Genomic DNA, 22611 nt, shown 5'->3' with positions numbered 1-22611 from the left:
GGCCAATATACTCAGAGACCTCTAAAGCGATAATAAGCGTATTACGACCAAGGTGTCACAGGTCGCATTGCTTCCTGGAACCTTGAACGTTCCTGCAACAAACGTGGTTTTCCGTGAAAGTGCGTGAACGTCGCCACGCAAACGTCACCTGCCTGCTTTTACCATGCGACCACTTTCCACGAAACGCCGCCGATAATTACAAGTTACTTCATTGTTATTTGGCATCTCTGACACAAAACCAACGGCGAATGGCGACGAGCATTCATTCGGTGCAGAATCCTCGAGAGGAGTTACACGTGCACGTGCATGCGGTGTTTGATTGAGTTTATTAGAATACGAAGGAGATGAACAACGCGAATTAATTATCTTAATATATTCTATGTTTTAGACACCAAGTTCAAGTTTACAGATTTATTTCAGATAATTTAAATAAGAAACGTTTGCTTGTGTAAGAAATGCGGAGAAACCGAGTGAGCGAGAATTCAAACCGCGACCTTGGAATATAAAACATGAATTCGTTTCGTTCGTTTAAACTTAAACTTCCCCGACATTCAACTGCTGATGGAAAGATTGAAGAAAATGAAGATTTGAACCAAAGTTGTGGATTTATAAAGCAAGGTGACAACTTTGGTGGGGACTCGGTTGCAAATGTTTCGAAGCCGCTTCCTCGTAAGCGAAGCTTTAACGAAATAAACGAAACATCTTGTCACAACACCGACCGCGTATTCCCAACAACTCCACCGTCATCGCCGGACGTTTATAAGAAAGTTGCGCTTGAACGAAGTTTTATTCCCGGTTTCGAATATAGGGGTCCGAACTACGAACCTGAACTTTGTGCTTTGCTATTGCCGGGCAAATATAGAAGCATCGGCGGCGAAAATCAAGAGAAAGAGAAACGGTTTCTCTCCCCAGTAACAACGGACGAAGAAGATGGATCGAACGTTGATTCTTCAGCCAAAGAAAGGAAGCCAACCACTGGTTTAATTCGGCAAGTGAATGAATACGATCAAAAAGCTGAGGTTTTTAAATGCAATTTCTGCGAGCGGACATTTTCGTATCTTTGCCACCTCAAAGTCCACGAACGAGTAAGTTATTCAGTATTTCACCCGTGTAGCCATCATGTTTCGCATCGTATTCGCCGTATACACAATTAGTCGAACATGCGGTGGTATTCCAATTTCCTTAAAAACATTCGACACTTTGCCGGCGGCACGCGCTGAGTGATTATAACGCTGTGTATGTAGTCGCCAGTTAAGTTTACTTTAGGTTCGAACACCAGTAGATACTTTGTAACATTATTTTTATTTGTTTGTAGATATTTATATTTAGTTAGTTAGATAAATCTGAACAAATGCTCAACCACGCTCAGTATAAACATATTCCTCGTAAACGTGTGGTTGAAAGGCTGTAATTTGTTTAGCTAACAGTAGTCGTTATAACACGGGAATAATAAGATAGTTGTATAACTAACTTCAGTAAAGATTTCAGGCATATTTCCTATAAATCTCATCAAATCAATGCGCAGGTCCACACTGGTGAAAAACCATACGTTTGTAAGTTTTGTTCAACTCAGTTCAGTCAACTTGGATCGCTGACTGTCCACCTTCGAATCCACACCGGTGAGAAACCTTACAAATGCAACAACTGTGCGAAGAAGTTTCGACATATCAACAGTCTAAGACGTCATCAGCGACAGGTTAGATTGAGTTTTGTTTGTTGGTTTAACAACTTTTAACCAACGCTATTTTTCACACTGTATACCTATTTAGCGTGTTTTTGACGACTGTCGTTTTGCTGCTAATTCCCTTCTCTTCGTTGTATTAATTAATTTGATCTTCGTATCCGTATATTCGAAGAAATAAATAACAATTTATGTTTCTGGTGTGCACCATAAAACACAATCATAAGTTCTAACTTTGATTTAATTAAAGTCAGACCTATACCGGAAACGTTTTCACACGTCGCCCTGTTGAAATTATTTAACGAGTTGTTTGAACGCAGGTCCACGATGGAATCCTAACGAAAACTTTGCCGAAAGACGCCTCGCATAAAATGGTAAATTTACCTGGAGGATGGAGCCCGCACAAAGTAGAACACCGCCCAACCAGATATAACATTGACGGCTATAATGGTTCGATGTCCCATGTTTCCCAATCAAAGCTGCCTCTACATTTGCCCTCCTTGCACAGTAATGCTGATGTGAACCTGGCGAAGTTTATAAGCAGTCTACAACTTCCATACAATCCTACACCACCGATGGCATACAAGTTCAACCAAACTACGAACCATGAGAGTATATTTAAATCTATTGACCGACTTGTTGGGAATTCAAGCGCACATCAAACATGGGTCGCACCAATGAAACTTAATTGTCCAAACGTTGGGGAAAACACACGAACCATCATAACACCGGGTCGGCTACCATTAGTCTCAACGTATTGTGTGGATAAAGCTAAGTCAACAACATCAACCATAAACAACGCAAACGTGACATTAGGGTCATCAGATGAAGGATATTGTGGAGCAACAAGCGACGAAGAGGAGAGGAGAACGAGGAGCAATAATGAGGAAATGAATCCTCCTGAAACACGGGGTGGTCAGAATATTATTGCCACGAATCCTTGCAATAGTTTCGAAGCTCGGAAATGGTCAGAAGATTCAGGAATTGCTTTGCAAAATAACTCAGTCAACCGAACAGACAGTTTTCCCGATCTATAACGAGGGTAACATATGACGACGCACTTATTCGTTCGTTTGCCACATTTTGCTTGTGTTTTAATAATAAAGTTTGCACGCTTGAAGCTCTGCTCAAAGAGTTAGATCTATATTATATTACTAAACGGCCCAGTAGTTTTGCGGTCTTATTTTTCTACGAAATCCTCTCTCCAAATTACGCTTGCAGCAGAGTTCTGCAATAACAACTATTGTGTACGAATCTATACGTAGGTCATTATTATTTATAGCTCCTTAATATAAAAGCAGGTAAAAAACTAATTCCACTGTTCTGGCTACAAGTTATGCTACAATATAAATTATTCCTAAACTTAATTTAATGACGGATTAGTTTTTCAAAGTACTTGTGTTTAAATATAGGCAAGTCCAGACTTGCTTGGGTCGCAGTATTACAAGGAATACTACAGATATTTCAACCAAGCCAGCAATCACACACCTAAATCAACCGGAACATTTCTTACGCCATGGACTCATGATAGGTCGTATATAGGATTGCGACGTTATGTAACTTGTATGTGATCAGTTCAGTCACGTAAGGTATACGCAATTGGAAGAAACTGTGGTAAGACATTCACAGTATACCTACAGTGCTCATTGCCGCTTTAGCGTGGTCTGAGATTGGGCAAACGTAATAACATGTGTACGAATTCGTCGTTTAACTTGGCCTATATATCCAACAGAGCAAATCGCATATCTATGTTAAACCTTGCTTTGGTGTTAAATTAGAAAAAGGCAGTCACTGACAAGAGGAAAGGCATGGTTCAATTATTGCTGTCAAATGTTTACCTACTGTTGCTGCGTTATGCTATGGCGAACTCGTGACCGTGATTAACCCCTTGGGAGGGCTGCAAAGATACATCTGCAGTGTGTTTGCAGTTTAAGTGACGGTAATGGTATTATTATTATTGACAACATTTATTGCGCACTTTCAGTTTACGAAAGGAGAAAGGCGATTAGTCACCTCATAAAGTTGTAAAGCTCACGAGTTATGCAACTTGTTGATGTAATTAAATAGATGTTCAAATTATATATATATAGGACAGACGCGGTGTCTTGACGTTTTCAACAAGTTTTGCAAAGTGAGCAATTTATTTTAAGTAGCAGGACATTTTTTCTTGGAATTGTTTCTCTCCCTGCATTCTACATAAACATAAAGATTAAGCTAACTCAGTATGTTGCTGGAGGTCAAAGCTGTTTAATTTATGAGACTGCTGATGTGATGGTGTCATGGTAAAACCTATTTTGTTGGTAAATTACTTATATATAGGTTTGTGTGATATCGCATGCAAAATCCGGAAGTTTTAAAAATTGTACGAAGTAACCAGCATTTTAAAATATGTTGTTGTATATATTTATAGTTCTGCATTTAAATGCCAAGGGATTTTATGTGAAGCTCTGAGTTGGTGGTTAGGTAATCTGTTTAAACATTAATTGATTTAATGATTATAATAAGTAGTATGGTAACTGTTACCTTGTGATACAGAATGTGTTTTTTTGCTTCAAGAATATTAAATTTATAAATAAGCAATACCTTATACAATTTGCTGTTAAAATTGCTCATAAAAATACATGCAGATTAAGAATGTATATTCTCCTGATTTTTTAGCAGCTGAAATTTTGAGTCATAGTTTTCTGTATAAATATCATATGTTCGGTAATTTTAATCAGGAGACCTGTTATGACTCATAAAAGAATGTTTAATTTTATGATTTTATTATTATGTGTTGTAAGCATGCTGCAGTTTAATGCATCATTGCATCATTTACTTTTACCAGCATATAAAGCAGATTAAGTTAAGTTTTAACTATTAGAGGTTATTGAATTGAAAAACTTTGCACCAAACTGTTGTATGCGTGGCTACTATGTGTTGAATGGTTTGTGGTTTTAAAGTGAACATTGGTTACAAATGTGAAGTGGTTTAAAGTTTCACAAATAGTAGATATTTTATATTTATTTATGTTTTAGTTTATCGGCAATATTATTTAAAACCTTAAATTTTAGAAAGCAGGTAACATTGGAAAAATATTTCAGCAATTTCTATTGACAATGGGAATTATCTACAAATAACAACAAAATACTGATTAATATTATTTATTCTAATTATCATGTTTGACCTTGTTGTTTATGTTTGTTGTCATGCAAAACCTAATTACGTCATTCCGTTGTAACTTATAACTGTCCCCATTTACTAATGAATCTTGCAAGTGTTAAATTGTGAAGAATTTATAATTTTTACCAAATATGTTTATAATTAGTTGTATATTTTTGTCTATGTTGATATTCGTTAGTTTTCCCGTATACCCTTTGTAGTTGTTTCATTTCACATTTACACATAGTGGCAATTTATACAGCATTGTTGCAATGTTTATTATATTACGTTGTGTAAATATTGTGGTAAATATTATATGTGCACCAAACGCTGTGGAGTATGCCAATGTTAATTAGGTGTTTATAATTGAACAGCTGGCTTGAGAGTAAAATAAGGGGATGTTTCAACTTATACAATAAATACCTGTTTGTTTTTTAGTTCCATAAAAATATTGCTGTACAGTTTATTGTAATAAAGATAAGATGAGTGAATCGAAAGGAATTCCCATCCGCCATATAAGGGTGAGTTGTATTCAATGTTCCAGCTGTGGTGTGCTGTCATGTACTTCTAATATTACTTGATGTACATAACATGGTGGAATTTAATGGAATGGACTTAATTTTTCTCTCTACTTTGGGTAGAATTATAATTAATAAATTCAATTTAATTCCGAAACATAAATATTAAAATCATTGTTGGCTTAAATGAATGTCTTCCGTTCCAGTTGAACCATTTATCTGAGCTCCCCAATGATTACGGTACGACACCCGGTGGAACGTTCTACTCAACAACACCAGGAGGTGAAAAAACAATTTTTATATTTATAATATTCTACAGTGACAGTGTGAGTGTATATGAACTTGCATATTTATATTAAAACTAGAAAATCTGTGTTTGTTGTCCCATTATATTATTTTATCGTAACCTTAAGCCTGTGTTTTACTTTTATAAGTTTTCATTATTTCAATACTCTTAGGCACAAGGATTATTTACGATCGGTCGTTTTTATTGAAATGTCGCTCGTCACCGATGGCTAACACTCCCCCAAGCAACTTGCCCGACATCCCGGGGGTAACGAGCCCCGATAAGTCGCCAACACGACAAATTACCAAGATAAAAGAAGAAGAAGAAATTGCCAACAAAGATGGTTCAAACGGGAAGGAGAATGGGGGTAGGTTATGGTTGGTTGGTTTGTGTGCGGTTGATCATTACACGAATTATGTGGAACAGAGCTCTCCAAACTTTTATACTCGCGAGTCGCGACCCCTTTTTAATCTAAAATTGGTAAACTCGGGGTGACCGAGGTTACCCCAAGTTTGGGAAGCCCTGTTGTGGATATTCTGCATTAATAATACGTAGCAATGCAGCTTCTTCTAACAGCATGTTGTAACTATGTAGTTGGGCCAGATTAATACCTTTCAATAACCTATGTTAAAACTCAGGGTGTATTTTTACTTGAGCAGAAAAAGGTTTATTTATTAGTTTACCAGATATAACTTGTTAAAGTGTCGTTTAAATTATCAGTATTAATATAGCAGTGTAACACATGGTTAATCTGAATATCAGACATTTTATATATATTACGACTAAACATTGCATCATCTTTATAAGATATTTAGCTTTGTATTTAAACCGTTCCATACAATGGTATATTATCTGTAGGAGTGACTTGCGTTCATATTTATAAACAAGTTGGTTTTTATATTTGTCCAGCTCACTTGTGGCTTTACACATAGATATATTTATTTGAAAATTGTATATTACATATATAAGCTTTTTTTTGATTGTTTGCATTGAAATCTGTTGTAACTAGTTTGTGTTGAAACTTGTTTTTTCTCATGCTCGCTGCATCATTTAATTAATGAAATCATTCACGCAACCGAATCCCATGTTATGCTACTGTTGATAATTTGCATGCGTTGTCATTGAGATGCATGCGCAGGTCAATATACAAGATGGAACATACACGCCCCTCCCACGCCCACCTTTCGTTACGACCAACCATTGAATGGGCCACTACAGCAATACAGACAGCGTAGCCTTCAGCAGCAAAGACAGGCCATTGTAGATAAAGCTCTTGACCCCGGTTTGATATATGCGTTGTCAGGAGCTGCAGGTCCCATGATTAACCCTGATCATAACGGCTACTTCCCCCCATATTACGACAACAACAATAATGCTGGCGATGGGTTGTGGCAGATGAACTCCGCTGCCCCGACACCCCCCGTCCCAACCAACCCATTCCCGATGAGTCAGTTGTCCTCATGGCGACGATCCAAACTCAACCAAGCCATAACCAACGCTGTTGCGCAATCCATGCAGCCATTACAATATAACCAAGCTAATGGTGGCATGCGAGGCCGTGGCAGGGGGGTGCCACACCGCGGGGAGGTGCCACACTCTATGCCCATGGTAGAGAACCTGTGCGAGCCGATGCAAAAATTATTCATGTCTCAATACGCTGAGCAAGCTCGCCACCCACCCCAACCTTATGAGAAGCTGAATCGAACCATCGACGAAAACTCTAATGTTGTCCCGTAAGATAGCCGAGCACCATGATACTTCACAAACTTAGTTTAGTTGCCACGCCACATTATTCTTTATAGCCTTCACAGTTAAACCTGCATGTTTTGCTTTGTTGTGTTGCATGTTGTTTCTAACTTTGTGTGTTACATTAACCCCCATTATAATAAGCTACATTACAAGGGATGAGATCGTTTGTATATTCTGCCACAGATTCCCACAAGGATGAAGAACAATTCGATCTGGAAATATAAGATCTTCACTGTTTACGACCTTTCAAACAATTTAAAACTTGTCGACCGCGTTTATTTCTGCACAACAATGATGGCAATTGTGCCACAACTTGGATATTTGGATTTGTTTGTTTGCGAAGAAACAGTAATTCTGTATTTGTTGCCTCGAAGCATTTGTTCGTATCATTATAATGCAACAAATGTGAGATTATGAAGTTATGGCTGCCAGTAAGCTATGCATCAGATAACTGAGCAACGCCTTAGTTTGCAACATCCTATTGAACTTGTTGCTTTTGGTTTCAAACGTGTTGCGTTAAAATGCTTCAATTCAGCACCTGATCCTAATTTGTTGTTTTCTGAAGGGAATATGTTGTGTTATGCTCCTGAGTGCCCCCGTGTGGATTACCACCAATGTTTTTGTTTCGCAGTTGTCAAGATGGTTCACCCAAAAGTTAATTAAGCTGTGTTCATTTACAATAAATTGCCGGCAAAGTTTGAATGATCTGTTACAAGGTATAATGTCAATTAATCTACACAAGCTCATCTTTATATAATCGCTCTCGCTTTGCGTTGATCGCTCGTTTTGCGTCACTGCGTTAAAACTCTAACAAAGCCTTAAGGATAGCAGATGAACCGAAATAAACTGTTTATTCTGGATTTAAACCTTAAATAATGGGATGAATTCATCCCATTATTTATTTCAACAAGGGCTTTATTTCAAGTTTTTAACAAAGTTTTAAATTTCGTATGTGTTATATTTTCGATGCTAAACAGATTCAAACAGCATCGAGAACGGCAATGAGTGTTGCACGCCGCGCACAAACAACAATGTATTCTAAACATTAATACCAAGTATACGTGACACACAAAATAAGTCCCCGTAAAATTGTCGGAAACAATTTGTTGCGACCGCATCAACGTAGCAGGAAACTGTACGGGTAACCTTGATATTTCTGTCGGAATATTGACATCAGCAAACTCAGGAAGAAAGCAACCAACACTAACCCTCCAATCGCCATGACTGTGGAAAATATGGGATCGTAAATATTTGTAAATTAAGGTTAGGGTTCATTTTAAAACACGCGCACTATTTTTTTAAGGAGGGGGACAATTATCTTTTAATGGGAAACCAGATGTGCGACAGGCGACAGCCTATTTTTCAAAAGAACCCAAAAGTATGAGGTTATTCAGCCATACTTACTTCTACGCTTGGAAATATCAACTTTAGGTTGATGAGCCTCGTTGAGTAAGATGAACCCACCAACAATAGCTGCGTGTATCAACATTATGATGTGTGTTTCCGCTACCAGTTGTCCCTGGCTACTCCCGTGTATGTAATGTATCGCACCATTCTGTGGGTTACGATGGTAGTACGGCGGGCCACGTATGTGATTCCACATCTGACCAGATGTCATCGCTAACACAATGAACTAAAAGATAAGGGGAATTAAAGGGTTCTGTTCTTTTTGTTTTGGAAGATAATTTCATTCACTTAATAACTTACAATAGACAAAATGCTCCAAAAGGTCTTATTATAAAAGAATTCCAGGCTGTTCCTTCTAACATAAAGTAAACCACCAGCAAGCGAGAAAAGTAACACGAGCACCACCGTGCCTGTGTAGTTGGGGGGGCGGAATATTCGAACCTAAAAATTAAAATATTAATTTTAGATTTTTTGTGAACTTTTTTATGGATTTGTTTTTGTGGAATAATGCTATCATGAATGAATGAATAAAATTTATTTCGTCTCTTCGGTCACGATAACGCGAATTATAACATGTAACATTGAAACATTAAGTTGAATTAGTCATTACCACAACTTCTGTTCGTTCAGCCATCCACTTAGCGAGGTTATCGGCATGGAACCCAAGTCGTTGTATATCATACGTGTCAGCTCCCTTCCTCTTGCCTTTGGGGGGGAAATGCATGAAGGCAGGAGCTGAGTTTAAACCAAGCTGAAATCAAATCATTTGTCGTTATATTTATGCTAATGTGAAATTCATTAAACTATGGGTGTAATATGTTGATTTTTACCGATTGGAAAACTTCGGATCCTTCGTCGAAGTCGACAACAGCGAAGAACAACGAACTTGTGTAAGCAGGTGAAAACCTGTACGAGTTCGCTAATATTGTGAACTCATCGTTGGCTTCTCTACAAACGCTGCAACCACGTTTGGGGTCGAGTGCGGTGAACATTACAATCATGGAATAATTACGTGGTTTGGACCTGTGTGGGAATGAATAGACTGGCTGGTTCAACAATGTTGCAGATGATTAAATGCAAAAGTTTGTTACTAAGATTACTTGTATAATGTGCAGGTATTATGATCCTGTAGCTTGTTGAATAGACACCACTGATATGTTAAGTAATCAAACATCATGAAACCTAAGTCTTTTTTATATATATAACTGCCAGATAGAATATTTCTTAATGATAATAATCTAAATTACTTGACATAAGTTGAATATTTGTTTGAGTTCATTTGAATGACAGTCCGTCGGTTGCTCCACTCAGTCAGTTGTTTAACTTTCTCATCCAGTAAATCCTGAAAAAAATATTGTCACAATTATACAAAAGGTTATTTCAAATACAATCTACGTTTCGTATGATCTTAAACAATTTTATGTCGCACAAAATACTAACTTGTTTAGTTTTGCAGCTGCACAAACTGAAAATTGCCAACAGAAACGTGACAACCAATATATATTTAACCATAATTCTGTCTTTTTTATTCGAAACCTGTAAAGTTATAACGTATTGCGTTTGTAAGGTGTTTCTACTAATATTTATTCCATACAACAAGACTCACTTGCAAAATGCAAATGGCCGGATAAATCGCTATACGTGTTAAATCGCGAACCACAATTTACGGTTTTACATTTATTGTGCACGTAGTAGCGATTTTAGAACCTCTTTGGCAACGTAAGTTAGCATACAGATTTAAACTGTTGTTCTTTGCCAAGAAGATTAATCAATGAGAATAAAAAGCAGAAAGTGTTTTAAAGAAAGTCTGGTATATAAATGATAACTCGGTGACGTTGAGATTAAATGTAAAACTGGTCGCTTTTTGTTTCATGTCTCGCGGTAAGACTTCACTCGTATAGAATAGAAGCAATGTTAAAGCTAAATTCGCGCATGAAGTGATAATCCAAAATCGCGAATCACTGTGAGCATAGCTTGTTACGTCACAGTATTGAACTTACGTCACAATCAGCCCGCTATTTAATCCTTGAAGCTGATTGGTTAGATTGCTCACGTGCCTAACTGCATCGCGCAAAAAAAGCCTTTTTCTTCAAAGCTACCACGTTTCAGTTTAGATGAAGTTGGTTCCACACCAGGTTACAAGTTGGAATGTTTCAAGAAAACTTGAGTAATATTTCATTTCACTGGTATATTGTGACATGCCATTTACTATAACATGTATTCTATTATAACCTTGTAATACAATACAGCAATATCATCCCACAAGTTTTGTGCCTTTCATTTGTTACTCTATTATTTCATAGTTTTAATTTATTTTGAATATCGTCGGTTCTTTATTGCGTCATTGACGACGTCACAAGTAATATCTCGATTCAAAATCGCTGTGTTCTGCTACGTTACAATCGTTTGAGTTTCGCTCTTTACCTCTCGCGTTATTGTTACGTCATCAAATTCATTACGTCATTATAGCAGCTGGGAGCGACTGTTCTACGCTTTCGTTTCGCGATTTTTTTTCATGGGGCCCCATGCGCGTTCTGCGTCGACGCAAGGCACATTACTTGTATATTCTAATTATATTTGCGCTATGAGCGCGAAGCAAGAAGATCAAAGAATTGGTAAAGTATAAATCACAATTGGCATTATTACGTACATAAGCTCTTTTCTAGAAACATCGATGATGTGGCGTCACGAAGTGGTGATGACGTAACAGAAGAACCCAATTCGTAAGTTCATTGTTTCGTCACAAACTTTTTTGTTTTAAAAGAAGTTTAACGCTATAGTTTACAGAACATGGTATGTGACGTCACACAGGATCAAGCGGCCACGGTGCAAGAGAAGAATAAAGGTAATTATGACGTAATAATATACAAACCGATTTTAACGATTATATTGTTGCAGAAAAGTCAGCGAATAAAGCTGCCGAAGAAAAGCGCAAGGTATTGTATATTATCATTGTTTATTATTAGCGTTGTTGCTAAACGTTAACAACCAAATAAGTTTAAACGTTATCAATTGTAAAACGATGAATTTGTGACGATTACAAAAGTTGTTCTATCTGTGACGTAACCATTACATTTGTTTTGCAGATGAAGAACAAAGACGAAGACGTCGATAAAGGATACACGGTTTGAGGTTTGGGTATTATAAGTATGAGTTGTGTGTTGTATGTGTTTCTTGTCTGCGCTGCTGTATTCTTATTCTGCTGGACCTAATGTTGCCAGCTATTTTTAATCAGTCACTACTATAGTGCATTTTGCATGTCAATGAAATATATGCAATGAAACTATGGCGATTATCTTGCTGGATCAGATTTTGATGTTGTACACTCTATTGGGTACTTTGTCTACAAAGGTCGAACCCTTCAGCGATTCTGTATTGTCCTGATCGCTTGGTGAGAACGCTATGTTGGTACACAAATACTCGAGTAATATTAACATGCAGTACAATATGCGCGTAAATAATAAGTACATAATTTCCCATTAAATATTTGATAAAAATAAACTTCTCCATCTCTGTAAATAAATATACAAACGTCATGTAGCGTGATTGGGACGATGGACACGTCACAATTACGCTACGACGTCGATACGGTGGGTCAGAGCATTGTCATGACCCTGCGATCGGTGCGGTTACGTCAGTTTTGATTAAGTTAACGGTCAGGTTGTTGCGTGGACGTCGCCGCAAGTGATGCTACGCTACATATTTAGGTCACTATATCAATGCGGTTCGTAACAACCTGACGCAGTTTCGTAACGGTCGATGCGGTGCGTAACACCCTGACGTTATTATATTGTGTGAAGATACGACAAGAGTATCGCGGTACCAACATGGCGAATTACCTTTTGATTGGGACATGCGGAGCTGTTGTTGGCTTCGACTCCTTGCGGTCGGACATTCAATATGGTGTACACTGCAGATGATTATCCTTCAGTATGGGAACCAGCATATTTTATTTGTAGATGTTTCAATGATTATGTTCGCGTTAATTACATTTTGACCGCGTCCCCTTGTTTGATACATTTGAGCTGTTGTGTTCGTTGCATGTTTGGCACATGTAGGTTACTGCACTCGTCGTATTATTTCTTTTTGTTGGTGTATTCCGTGTTGTGCACATTGTCTATGGGCGTCGTTTAATCTTTTTGTCTATAATATATGGTTTGGTTTTACCTTGCCTAGGTATGGCAAGGGGTTTCTCACCATAAAGAGTAGAAACCCACTACCATTGGCTGGGGGCTTGTCGTGCCGTAGTGGCTTTCCACCAACGCCAGCCACATAAACTATAAATGTATTTTAATCATGTTTTCTATTTTGCAGAAGCTTTCCCATTAAATGTCATTACTTCGTTGACTATGTAAAATTGCAAAATAAAATATCATATTTTTCTTATTCGTGGTTTAGTTGTCTGACGTCAAAGAGTCTAAATACGTCATGAAGAGAGATTTCAAAGAATGACGTCATTACGTGTTCGCCGCGTATTCGAATAGTGCTAGTTGAAATAAAATATAAAAACCATGCCACACTGTTAAATGCATGAAAGCAACCGGTATTTTGTTTAGGGGTAACGTTTGAGAAGTATGAGACAACTGTGGGAGGAAAAATGCATGCTATATACAGATATACATACATAGCATACAGGGCAGACATTTTGATATTTTTAGTGTTGTCACTAACATACATTTTAGATTGTTTATAAAACTAAACCATGTTGTGTCCGGCGCCGTGGCGTAGTGGTAAGCGCGCCTGCTTGTAACCATTAGGTAATGGGTTCAAGGCTCGTCGCTGCTACCATTGTGGGCGTATGTGTCCTTGGGCAAGACACTTAACGGCAACTGCTCCAACCCAGTGGTCACTAATGGGTTGTCCAAATTAACAGCAATATATATATAAAAAAAACCCTAAAAAATAATTATCCACAAAGTAACATACATGGTAAGTCGTAAGCTGGCACGAGGTGTTAAACCCGTGTTATAACGACTGTCGTTTTCCGGCCACACGAGGATAAAGTAAGTTACATTCATTCACATTCATGTTGATTATAGACATAGTAGGGTGCAGAGCCATAGAAATACCGAGTAGTCCAACCCATTGTTACGTAAAACACAAATTGAACGGCAATTTGGGTCCAAAATAACACAGTAGGTATAGGAAAAATGTATGTTTTTCGGTAAATTACAGAAAAACTTGGGCCTAAAAACAAATTTAAAGGTTGAAAAATGTAAAAAACATGTGTTATTTGTTTTCTTTGTCAAAAAAAGTCAAAAATTAGAATTAGAAGCGGTTGATTTGCGACATTTTAGTCATTTAATGCGGCTAAATTTATACATTTTTTCTAAAAAATGTTTGGTAAGGTAAATAGAAGCTGTTTTACACCTTCCCACAATAGGAAAACACAAATAAAACTTAACAAGTTCGTTTAAACCCATTGCCAAAGTCACTACTTTTGCTCTATTTTGGACACACATAGACGGCAGTTGGACTACTCGGTGTTTATACGACTCTGGTCGGGTGGGGTCAGAGCCATAGAAATACTATAAGTCAGAAATACTATAGGTGTTTCTACGACTCTGGGTGGGGTAAGATGACAAAGTTTTTTCTTGTCCCATTTTACATAATTATATAATCACTACCCAGTGAGTATGGTATAGTACTATACATATATTCGTTTTATTAATCATTTTAAACTGGACGTACCCGTTCATTAGAGCTTTACTCTCTTGTTTGATTTCTATGTTGGAAACGTGAAGCTAGTTATACGATTTCTATGGCGCCTATTTTGGTTCGTTTTTAAAATTGTTGATTTTTAATTTATTTATTTGGATAAATATCTCATATTGCGGTTGTATTCGTTAAGTTTGGAAGCGTATTGAATAGTAGTACACCCCAATAACTAGTACATTTAGTTTTATTATTTGATCAGCGGGTAAATCATAAAATGAACTCAGTAAATATATTGAAGTTTTGCAGCAGGTGTAATGCAACATTCCGCTCAAAATATCAAATCGGTGAGTCGGATTTTAGTTTTTGGTGAAGAATTCGTTTCAACTAAAACTTTAACCCCAACAAACCTGTAACGTACCGGAGGATTCTTCACTGTCCTACCCAATTATTATCGAAATATTGTTATTGGGTTCAACAGCTACGATTCTTAACTGGCGCTCTTTCTCACATCTTTTACCCATAGCGTGTTTTAACGACTGTTGTTTTGCTGTTAATTCTCTTCGTTGTTTAAATTAATTTGACCCTCGTTATCATTTTTAAAGAGGTAAATAAAACTTATGTTAACACTTTCGGCGCCGCACTAATTTGAACAATCGGACACTGGGTGCCACACGAATTTTGGATTTTATTAAATTTTAAATAAGCCATGAATTGCAATTGAAAGTTGCAAATTATACAACAGTAAGCAACAGGAATCCAAGAAACAGTGACATATCCATGTTATCCCGTTTGTGTGGACGTATAACATCACTACCAATGTATCCATAACTTCACTTTTCTTCAGAGCCGTAAGAATAAGAATTGGACAAAACAAAACTTCACAACATCATAATTGTAATGATCAGACACTAAATCATTGAAGTTTGAACCATTATCCGTAATTATTCCAGCAGTGGCAGCAGTGAAACATTGTAAACTAGTAATATTGCGTAAAATATACTTGAAATCGTCAGAAACAGCTGATCGCAGAGTCACAAGCTAATTAGGCGAAAATAACGTAATCTCAAAGCAGACGTTCGCATTTAGTCTCAATGCAGCCTAGATCGAGCGTACGTATATATACGTGGTTTACTATTAGTTTAAATGCAACGCGGCACTCGTAACAATGAAAAAATGGTAAAACGTATATATACGTGTGATGGCACCGCGAACCATTGTTACTTAAACGTATATATACGTAGATTGGCGCCGAAAGTGTTAAGGAAACAATCAGCAATAATTTTACATCAAAGGCCCAACGTTGACCCGACCCCCCGCAGCGAACCTCCATACCAACCATCGAAACCAACAGTTAAACAGAGCGAGTGCGGAGATGAGAATCGCAAACCTGACGCAGAAACAAGGCCTCGTTCGTAACGATGTTTCAAGGGTGTTACCGCTCACTTTTCGAAAAGGAAGAAACCTCGAGAAATGGAAAGAGTGAGTTTGTGTAACTTTTAATTTAACAAGATCAACTGAATTTACATCAAGCTGTATTTAAGTGTTGCTTAGTATTTGTGCTTTTTTATACAAGCAAATATTGTCAGGAGTTGTTATATTCTGCATAGATTTTCTATCTTATTAAACAAATTATTCACAGGCGTCAGAAACCTCATCAACTTAAATTTGAAAAAGAAATTGAAATAACTGACAAACCTGTTGATGATGTTTATTTGAATGAATTGTATCGTCCGCAAATTAAAGGCGTTTATGAAACTGTGAAACTACTGAAGAAATACACAGTACTTGATTATATTAAACAAGATTCTGTGGTTTTGTTGCAACTTGACCTTGTTGAGAATTATGTTGGGAAAGGAAAAAGAGTGAGTATGATGTCATCGCTATTATTGCCGGGTTTACGGTATTCCAGTGAATCGGAGAAACATTAATATCGTAATGAAGTTGTTTGTTTAAAATCTAAATTCACTAAATTTTCTGGAAGCTTTTGTTTTATAAACCCAGGAATCCTACCATAGGTTGTAACAAGACTTTTAATACTGAGGCATCCTAATTGTTTATTCCTGTTTTTCAATGTTTTAGAAAAAGCTTTTAAGTTTCTTTGACACCGTTGACTTGCCCCACCCAACCAACATCAGGAATAAAGTTTGCCTTTTTACCGACATTGAGGAGCAAGTTGAGCTTGCGTTGGATAACGGGGCGGTGGCTGCGGGAGGGAACGAGCTTATTTATAAGGTGTGTGCAGGTCGGGGTGGGGGTCGGGGTGGGTGTGGGGGTCAGGGTGGGTGTGGGGGTCGGTGTGGGTGTGGGGGTCGGGGTGGTTGTGGGGGTGGGTGTGGGTGTGGGGGTCGGGGTGGGTGTGTGGGTCGGTGTGGGTGTGGGGGTCGGGGTGGGGTGGGGGTGGGTTTCATTTGTTCTTGCATGAGGGGCAACAGACCAAAATTCTAAAACTCAGTTATTTGTTTTAACAAGCCAGTGATAGTTTACAAGTTAACGCATTTCTGCTGATTTTTATAAATCTCCACAAAGTAAAACCTTCACTGCATTCAGTTGTTTGACTACTTTTCTCACAAAATCTTTACATCCGCAGGTTTTGAGCAACAAAGTTGTTTGCGACGCTTATTTGAGCACACAAGTGTTCAGCGAGAATGTAATTCAATCGCACAAAGGTCTTCACGACAAACTTGGTCGAATGAAACCGAGCAAAAAGTGGGGAACGAGCGATGATTTCGTTGAACACTTGAGGGCATTGGTCACAAAAACTATTTACCAGAATTATTCGAATGGTTTAATTTGTAAATTAAAAGTTGGGAGGGTAAGGGGTTAATTTAATCATGTTTGTTTGTTTGCTACGAAGTCTTATGTGTTAAACCCAAGCATTGGTATAAGCAAACTCTCTTAACACAAACTTGGAAAATAAATATGTCGGTCGTGTTTTTATTTCACAACAATAGCAATCTTGGACATTTTACCAGCAAAAGAAACAGAATAAAAAAACTTTTAAAAAATAATCACCCACAGCCACAAAGTAACCTGTATGGTAACTTATAAGCGGGCACGAGGTGGAACAGAACACCTGTGTTATAACGACTGTCGTTTTCCGGCTTTTCTTATTTACTTTATTCAGAACAAATTTAAAAGATAAATAATATGATTATATTGAACAGTTAAATCAAACAGCAGAAGAACTGACAGCAAACATTGAATTTATGATTCGTCATATCACGTCCAAAGTTCCCGTTGCAAGAAAGAAAGGAACAAACGATAAACAACTTGTGGAAAAAGCTTCAATATCGTGTTTCACTGAATTACTAACAATGGATATTACTCAACTGTTTCCCGAACCAACAGAGGAATCAGAGTTTAATTAACTTTCGCTGGGAATTAAAAACATTTATTTCTGGTTTAATTTCTTACTCAAAGTTTTTGTCACTGTCTTAGATATTCCTTAAAATTTCTTAAAATCTTGAAAATCTGTTTCACTTTCAAATGTTTTTGTTAATTTGAAAACCCAAACATTGTCATCATTTTCCACACATGGTTTGTTTTACAGAACCTGTTGTTTATAAGTTGTTGTAATAATGGAAAATAATGGCACAGCTCATGTGAAGGTACGTCAATATAACTTGTTTATAATTGTTGATGTTGTTTTGTATAATTTAGACAACCCATTAGTAACCATTAGGTTGGAACAATTGCTGTAATTTTCTCCAGAACACGTGGACCCATTGCGCAGCATCAAGCCTTGAACCCGTGACCTTTATTCACATTCATTTTACTCTTTAAATGAAAATCTTTGTTTTATATTTTCAATTAATATTTCCAGGGAGAGAAACGGAAGCTGGAACCCGACGAGGAGACAGAGGTCAAGAAGAAGTCGGAAACATCGTCAGATAATTTGGTGGAGGCTTACTCATCAGATGATGAGTACGAACATCTTAACGAACCCAAAGTAGATCGGAGCAGAAGTTGTCCGTACCTTGATACTATTAATAGGTGGGGGAGACAACATTTGACACCATAGTTTTAAATGAAATCACTCGCTTGTTTGGAGGGTCTTATTATTTTGTTCCTATATTTCTTACAGTGTGGTTCAAATACATTTTTAAACATTGCTTAAAGTTGGATCTTTATAATGTTGTTCATATTGCTTCACCTTATGTATTGCTAACAACCAATTCCTTTGTTCAGAAGTGTGTTGGATTTTGATTTTGAGAAGTTGTGTTCTGTTTCCCTCTCCCATTTAAACGTATACGCCTGCCTAGTGTGCGGGAAATACTTCCAGGTTCGTTGGATTGCATTCGTAACAGCTAAATAATGAAGGTGTTGCAACACAGCCATATGGTCTCATAGTATACCAAAGTAGTGAAAACTTCTGGGCTTGTGTTTTGATTTTAAAGTGACATTTATGGTTGTCAAACATATGGAACCTTATTCATTAATGTAAACTATAATTTGTAGCTTTGTAGTTGGTAAAGTATCTGCCCTGTTTCAATATTATATAAACCCCCCATACAGGGAAGAGGGCGTAAATCACACGCATACACGCACAGTGTTGAATGCAACCATCATGTGTTTCTGAACCTCTATACACTTAAGTTCTATTGCTTGCCGGACAATTACATGATCGTGGATTCTTCACTGGAAGATATAACGGTTTGTGTTGTCATCTTTAGCTTGATGTGAAATATTAATATCGATCAATTATTTCTGATTGTGCAAAGACCTTTCTGGGTTTAAAAGTCGTAAAATTTAAATAAAGTTCCTCGTTTGAGAAAAGTCATGTTTGAGACGAATAAGAAGATTCTTTACGTTGTATGAACACCATTTTATTTTCTTATACTGAATATTGAACTTTGCAGTACGTGTTGAATCCCACTTTCACCAAGAAACACATCAAGCAATTATTAAATGACTCCAAACTCATGCGTGCGTACGACGGCACAACTTATCTACCAGGCATTGTGGGTTTGAACAATATTAAAGCTAACGATTACTGTAATGTAATCTTGCAGGTGAGTGTTTTAATATATTCCTTAAAGTGACTGTTTTCTTTAATAAGGTCTAGGTTCACTGGCGCTTGTGTAGCTCTATTTAGGCAAAAAAACATTTAAAATCTCAACTTTTAAAAAGTCCTTAACATGTATTTGTCCCTCATATTATAAACAGAAAGTTTGTGTTTGTTTGTGTAGGATTATGCTCATGTATGTTGCAAATAAACCCAAGTGTGAATGTTTCTAAGTTAATGTTGAATGTTATTATTATTATATAATTTCCCCACCCCATTATATACATATATATATATACAGGCTCTCTCCCACGTTCCACCGTTACGAAACTATTTTTTACGTGAGCAGAATTACTCTCATATCAAGCGGCCACCCGGTGACATTATGATCTTACTTTCTCAGAGGTTGGTCGTAGTCGTAACATTAAACTAAAATCTCTCTTTTTCTTTTTTTAAAATTTATATTAAAAAGATAAAAACTTTTCCTAATAAGATGATGTGACAAAAATGTTAATTGTTGTTTAAATATATTTATAGACCTGCTTACCATTGTAATTATATATTTATTATGTTTTCTCAGGTTTGGAGAGTTGATTCGAAAACTTTGGAACCCGAGAAATTTCAAGGTGATTTTTACAAGCTTTTAATAAATGTTGGCACAATTATGTTTTATGGAATTATTCGACCCCAGGCGCACGTTTCACCACACGAGATGCTGCAGAGCATTGTTCTTTGTTCACGGAAAAGGTTCCAGATAACGAAACAGGGCGATCCACTTGATCTGTTAACGTGGTTTCTTAACTCTATGAATGTTGCTTTGAATGGGAGTAAGAAACGCACAAGTAGTAAGTTTTGGTTGGGGTTGTGTGTTATGTTGTATAAGGAGATTAGGAGAATAATTAAAATATGAGACCAATGTTTTATGAGATATTTCTTACAGAAAACTGTTCTTTGGATTTTGATTTTGTCGATAACTTATTACATGGGACCAAATAAACAACGTGTTAACGATTTCCTTTCTTCTGAATATGTGACCTTAAGTGTCATATTCATATTTATGTATTGACACACGTGATGTATTGATCGTGTGATGTATTGATCGCGTGATGTATTGATCATGTGATGTATTGATCATGTGATGTATTGATCACGTGATGTATTGATCATGTGATGTATTGATCATGTGATGTATTGATCACGTGATGTATTGATCACGTGATGTATTGATCACGTGATGTATTGATCATGTGATGTATTGATCATGTGATGTATTGATCATGTGATGTATTGATCACGTGATGTATTGATCATGTGATGTATTGATCGCGTGTTGTATTGATATATGTGATGTATTGATCGCGTGATGTATTGATCACGTGATGTATTGATCACGTGATGTATTGATCACGTGATGTATTGATCACAGGATGTATTGATATACGTGATGTATTGATCACATGATGTATTGATATACGTTATGTATTGATCACGTGACACATTTTTATACCCCAGGCATCGTTAACAAAACCTTCCAAGGTGAAATGAAAATTTACTCGCGGAAGATTCCGAATCCTGAAACTGTACGTTTATGTTTAATATTAATGTAAATATATGTGTGGTTATTGTGGGTGTTATGTAAATTATGTTTGATTAAAAGACTGATGATGCTGCTTGGTGGAATATACAGCTCATACAGTAAACTATATGTTGGACACCATTAATTAAAAGACATATATTTGTTTTTTATTAAAACCGGCTTAATCTTCAGCCTGAAGAATTGAAACAGAAGCTTTTAAAGGAGGATGAATATCAAGAGAAGATGGAAAAATCCCCGTTTCTATATTTAGCGCTCGACTTACCCGCTGCTCCTCTATATAAAGATGAGTTGGAACACAACATTATACCACAAGTTCCGCTCGCTACTTTGCTTGCCAAGTTTAATGGAATGACTGAGAAGGTGGGTGGGACTTGTTGGAAGATTCAGGGACGATAATGAAAAATGTTTTTGACACAAGAAGCACGGACCATATTTCTTATTGATTCATGGTTGTCGTTTAACAAACTCCCATATATATGTTGCAGGAATACAAAGGCAAAAGGGATTCCACAATGAAGAGATTCGAGATAACCCGTCTTCCCCCATATCTTATATTTTACATCAAACGTTTCACGAAGAATTTGTTTTTCATCGAGAAAAATCCGACCATTGTTAACTTCCCAGTCACGTAAGTGGCGGAGACTTGTTATTCGATCAAAACTAGTTTTATTTCTTTCACTGAACATGAAAATTTTTAAACTTATGCCAGTCATATATCATCAATTGAACGGGTTTTTGTCTAGAAATGTTTTGTTTCTTTATTAAATTTAAATCGTAGGCATACGTAGGTGGTGTTTGTATTATAACTTACCTAACGCATGCATAGGAACATAGATTTAGAGGAATTGGTAGCAGCAGATGCTGACGTACCACACACATGTTATGACTTGATGGCGAACATCGTTCACGATGGCGACCCGAACGAAGGGAAGGGGTCGTACAGAGTTCATATTTTACACCAAGTAAGTTCCGAGAAATATTTGATTATTTATATGTATTTTGGATTCAACAGCCACGGTTTTATTTGTCATTTTTACCGATGTGCGTTTTAGCGACTATCGGTCTCCGCTATCCAACTTTAACCGTTCATTCATAAAACCCTTTAATGCCCACAATTCTGCGCATCAACTTAGGGTTCCAACCAATGGTACGAACTACAAGACCTTCACGTGTCAGATATTTTGCCACAAATGATCACGTTATCTGAAGCATATATCCAAATATGGGCGTTGAGGACAGACAAGAGCAAACCACCCGCCCCCATGGAAGTTTGATGAAACTACCTTTGTTAAACAATGTGAATATAAAGTTTTAATAAACTGCCCAACTATTATTGTTGTAATTGCTGCAGTTTAGTTTCGCTGTAAATGTAACTATAACACGGATGGCCTTCGCAAGACAGTATCTGCGACTATTGGTTTATAAACACAAACAATCTACATCCCGTCATACTGACAAACAAACAAAAGTTTTTGCTGATTGGTTGCGATCACAAACCGAGTAACTTTTCCCGCAAATAAAGTTTGTTCACATATATTCAGCCATTAAAAAAAGCTGCAACACCAAATT

General features: G+C 37.0%; 5 protein-coding genes and 1 long non-coding RNA gene across 8 annotated transcripts; 5 read left to right on the top strand and 1 right to left on the bottom strand.

Annotated features, from left to right (window-relative positions):
- The first annotated feature begins 273 nt into the window (after positions 1 to 273).
- Positions 274 to 2801, top strand: LOC149724615 (uncharacterized). The gene is made up of 3 exons (XM_089891954.1): positions 274 to 1085; positions 1526 to 1696; positions 2002 to 2801. Exons 1-3 carry the CDS (start codon positions 510 to 512, stop codon positions 2716 to 2718), a joined length of 1464 nt encoding a protein of 487 aa, XP_089748080.1. The 5' UTR covers positions 274 to 509; the 3' UTR covers positions 2719 to 2801.
- A 604-nt stretch (positions 2802 to 3405) lies between these two features.
- On the top strand, positions 3406 to 8077 carry LOC149724614 (uncharacterized). Its single transcript, XM_089891961.1, has 5 exons — positions 3406 to 5343; positions 5547 to 5622; positions 5799 to 5993; positions 6765 to 7359; positions 7559 to 8077. The coding sequence occupies exons 1-5, from the start codon at positions 5305 to 5307 to the stop codon at positions 7572 to 7574; spliced, it is 921 nt and encodes a 306-aa protein (XP_089748087.1). The 5' UTR covers positions 3406 to 5304; the 3' UTR covers positions 7575 to 8077.
- A 235-nt stretch (positions 8078 to 8312) lies between these two features.
- On the bottom strand, positions 8313 to 10399 carry LOC149724613 (dolichyl-diphosphooligosaccharide--protein glycosyltransferase subunit TUSC3-like). Of its 2 annotated transcripts, XM_089891959.1 has the most exons (7): positions 10223 to 10394; positions 10030 to 10124; positions 9613 to 9805; positions 9393 to 9533; positions 9083 to 9223; positions 8780 to 9008; positions 8313 to 8599 (listed from the first exon to the last, which is right to left on the bottom strand). In XM_089891959.1, the coding sequence occupies exons 1-7, from the start codon at positions 10292 to 10294 to the stop codon at positions 8493 to 8495; spliced, it is 978 nt and encodes a 325-aa protein (XP_089748085.1). In that variant the 5' UTR covers positions 10295 to 10394; the 3' UTR covers positions 8313 to 8492. The 2 variants fall into 2 exon arrangements, with proteins under 2 accessions (XP_089748085.1, XP_089748086.1); XM_089891960.1 differs by lacking the exon at positions 9083 to 9223 and having other exon boundaries at positions 10223 to 10399.
- A 148-nt stretch (positions 10400 to 10547) lies between these two features.
- Positions 10548 to 13168, top strand: LOC149724612 (uncharacterized). Its single transcript, XR_016386466.1, has 4 exons — positions 10548 to 11505; positions 11570 to 11627; positions 11681 to 11718; positions 11869 to 13168. It is a non-coding gene; the product is annotated as an uncharacterized LOC149724612 (long non-coding RNA).
- A 1369-nt stretch (positions 13169 to 14537) lies between these two features.
- LOC149724611 (large ribosomal subunit protein uL1m-like) lies at positions 14538 to 17992 on the top strand. Of its 2 annotated transcripts, XM_089891957.1 has the most exons (6): positions 14540 to 14784; positions 15733 to 15919; positions 16080 to 16302; positions 16520 to 16672; positions 17028 to 17252; positions 17605 to 17992. In XM_089891957.1, the coding sequence occupies exons 1-6, from the start codon at positions 14715 to 14717 to the stop codon at positions 17806 to 17808; spliced, it is 1062 nt and encodes a 353-aa protein (XP_089748083.1). In that variant the 5' UTR covers positions 14540 to 14714; the 3' UTR covers positions 17809 to 17992. The 2 variants fall into 2 exon arrangements, with proteins under 2 accessions (XP_089748084.1, XP_089748083.1); XM_089891958.1 differs by lacking the exon at positions 16520 to 16672 and having other exon boundaries at positions 14538 to 14784.
- On the top strand, positions 17909 to 22573 carry LOC149724610 (ubiquitin carboxyl-terminal hydrolase 39-like). Its single transcript, XM_089891953.1, has 13 exons — positions 17909 to 18048; positions 18264 to 18433; positions 18629 to 18722; positions 18956 to 19093; positions 19300 to 19452; positions 19747 to 19850; positions 20026 to 20071; positions 20137 to 20290; positions 20958 to 21025; positions 21214 to 21402; positions 21528 to 21670; positions 21869 to 22004; positions 22176 to 22573. Exons 1-13 carry the CDS (start codon positions 18019 to 18021, stop codon positions 22314 to 22316), a joined length of 1566 nt encoding a protein of 521 aa, XP_089748079.1. The 5' UTR covers positions 17909 to 18018; the 3' UTR covers positions 22317 to 22573.
- The last annotated feature ends 38 nt before the right edge of the window (positions 22574 to 22611 follow it).

The sequence above is a fragment of the Ciona robusta genome, chromosome 14 (genome assembly GCF_009617815.1).
Source record: "Ciona robusta chromosome 14, ASM961781v2".
Lineage (NCBI taxonomy): Eukaryota > Metazoa > Chordata > Ascidiacea > Phlebobranchia > Cionidae > Ciona > Ciona robusta.
Note: the sequence above shows the minus strand (reverse complement) of the source record. Positions and strands in the feature narration are given on the sequence as shown.

Bases quoted from the DNA above. Each gene is read 5' to 3' on its own strand.
- LOC149724615 (XM_089891954.1), top strand. From the start codon at position 510: ATGAATTCGTTTCGTTCGTTTAAACTTAAACTTCCCCGACATTCAACT. The intron at 1,086-1,525 runs GTAAGTTATTCA...ATCAATGCGCAG, and splicing joins ACCTCAAAGTCCACGAACGA to GTCCACACTGGTGAAAAACC. The intron at 1,697-2,001 runs GTTAGATTGAGT...GTTTGAACGCAG, and splicing joins TAAGACGTCATCAGCGACAG to GTCCACGATGGAATCCTAAC.
- LOC149724614 (XM_089891961.1), top strand. From the start codon at position 5,305: ATGAGTGAATCGAAAGGAATTCCCATCCGCCATATAAGG. The intron at 5,623-5,798 runs GTGAAAAAACAA...CAATACTCTTAG, and splicing joins CTACTCAACAACACCAGGAG to GCACAAGGATTATTTACGAT. The intron at 5,994-6,764 runs GTAGGTTATGGT...ATGCATGCGCAG, and splicing joins AAACGGGAAGGAGAATGGGG to GTCAATATACAAGATGGAAC.
- LOC149724613 (XM_089891959.1), bottom strand. From the start codon at position 10,294: ATGGTTAAATATATATTGGTTGTCACGTTTCTGTTGGCAATTTTCAGT. The intron at 10,125-10,222 runs GTTAGTATTTTG...TATTTTTTTCAG, and splicing joins GCAGCTGCAAAACTAAACAA to GATTTACTGGATGAGAAAGT. The intron at 9,224-9,392 runs GTAATGACTAAT...TTTAATTTTTAG, and splicing joins CTGAACGAACAGAAGTTGTG to GTTCGAATATTCCGCCCCCC.
- LOC149724611 (XM_089891957.1), top strand. From the start codon at position 14,715: ATGAACTCAGTAAATATATTGAAGTTTTGCAGCAGGTGTAATGCAACA. The intron at 16,303-16,519 runs GTGAGTATGATG...TCAATGTTTTAG, and splicing joins ATGTTGGGAAAGGAAAAAGA to AAAAAGCTTTTAAGTTTCTT. The intron at 16,673-17,027 runs GTGTGTGCAGGT...TTACATCCGCAG, and splicing joins GGAACGAGCTTATTTATAAG to GTTTTGAGCAACAAAGTTGT.
- LOC149724610 (XM_089891953.1), top strand. From the start codon at position 18,019: ATGGAAAATAATGGCACAGCTCATGTGAAG. The intron at 21,403-21,527 runs GTGGGTGGGACT...TATATGTTGCAG, and splicing joins TTAATGGAATGACTGAGAAG to GAATACAAAGGCAAAAGGGA. The intron at 22,005-22,175 runs GTAAGTTCCGAG...GCATCAACTTAG, and splicing joins GAGTTCATATTTTACACCAA to GGTTCCAACCAATGGTACGA.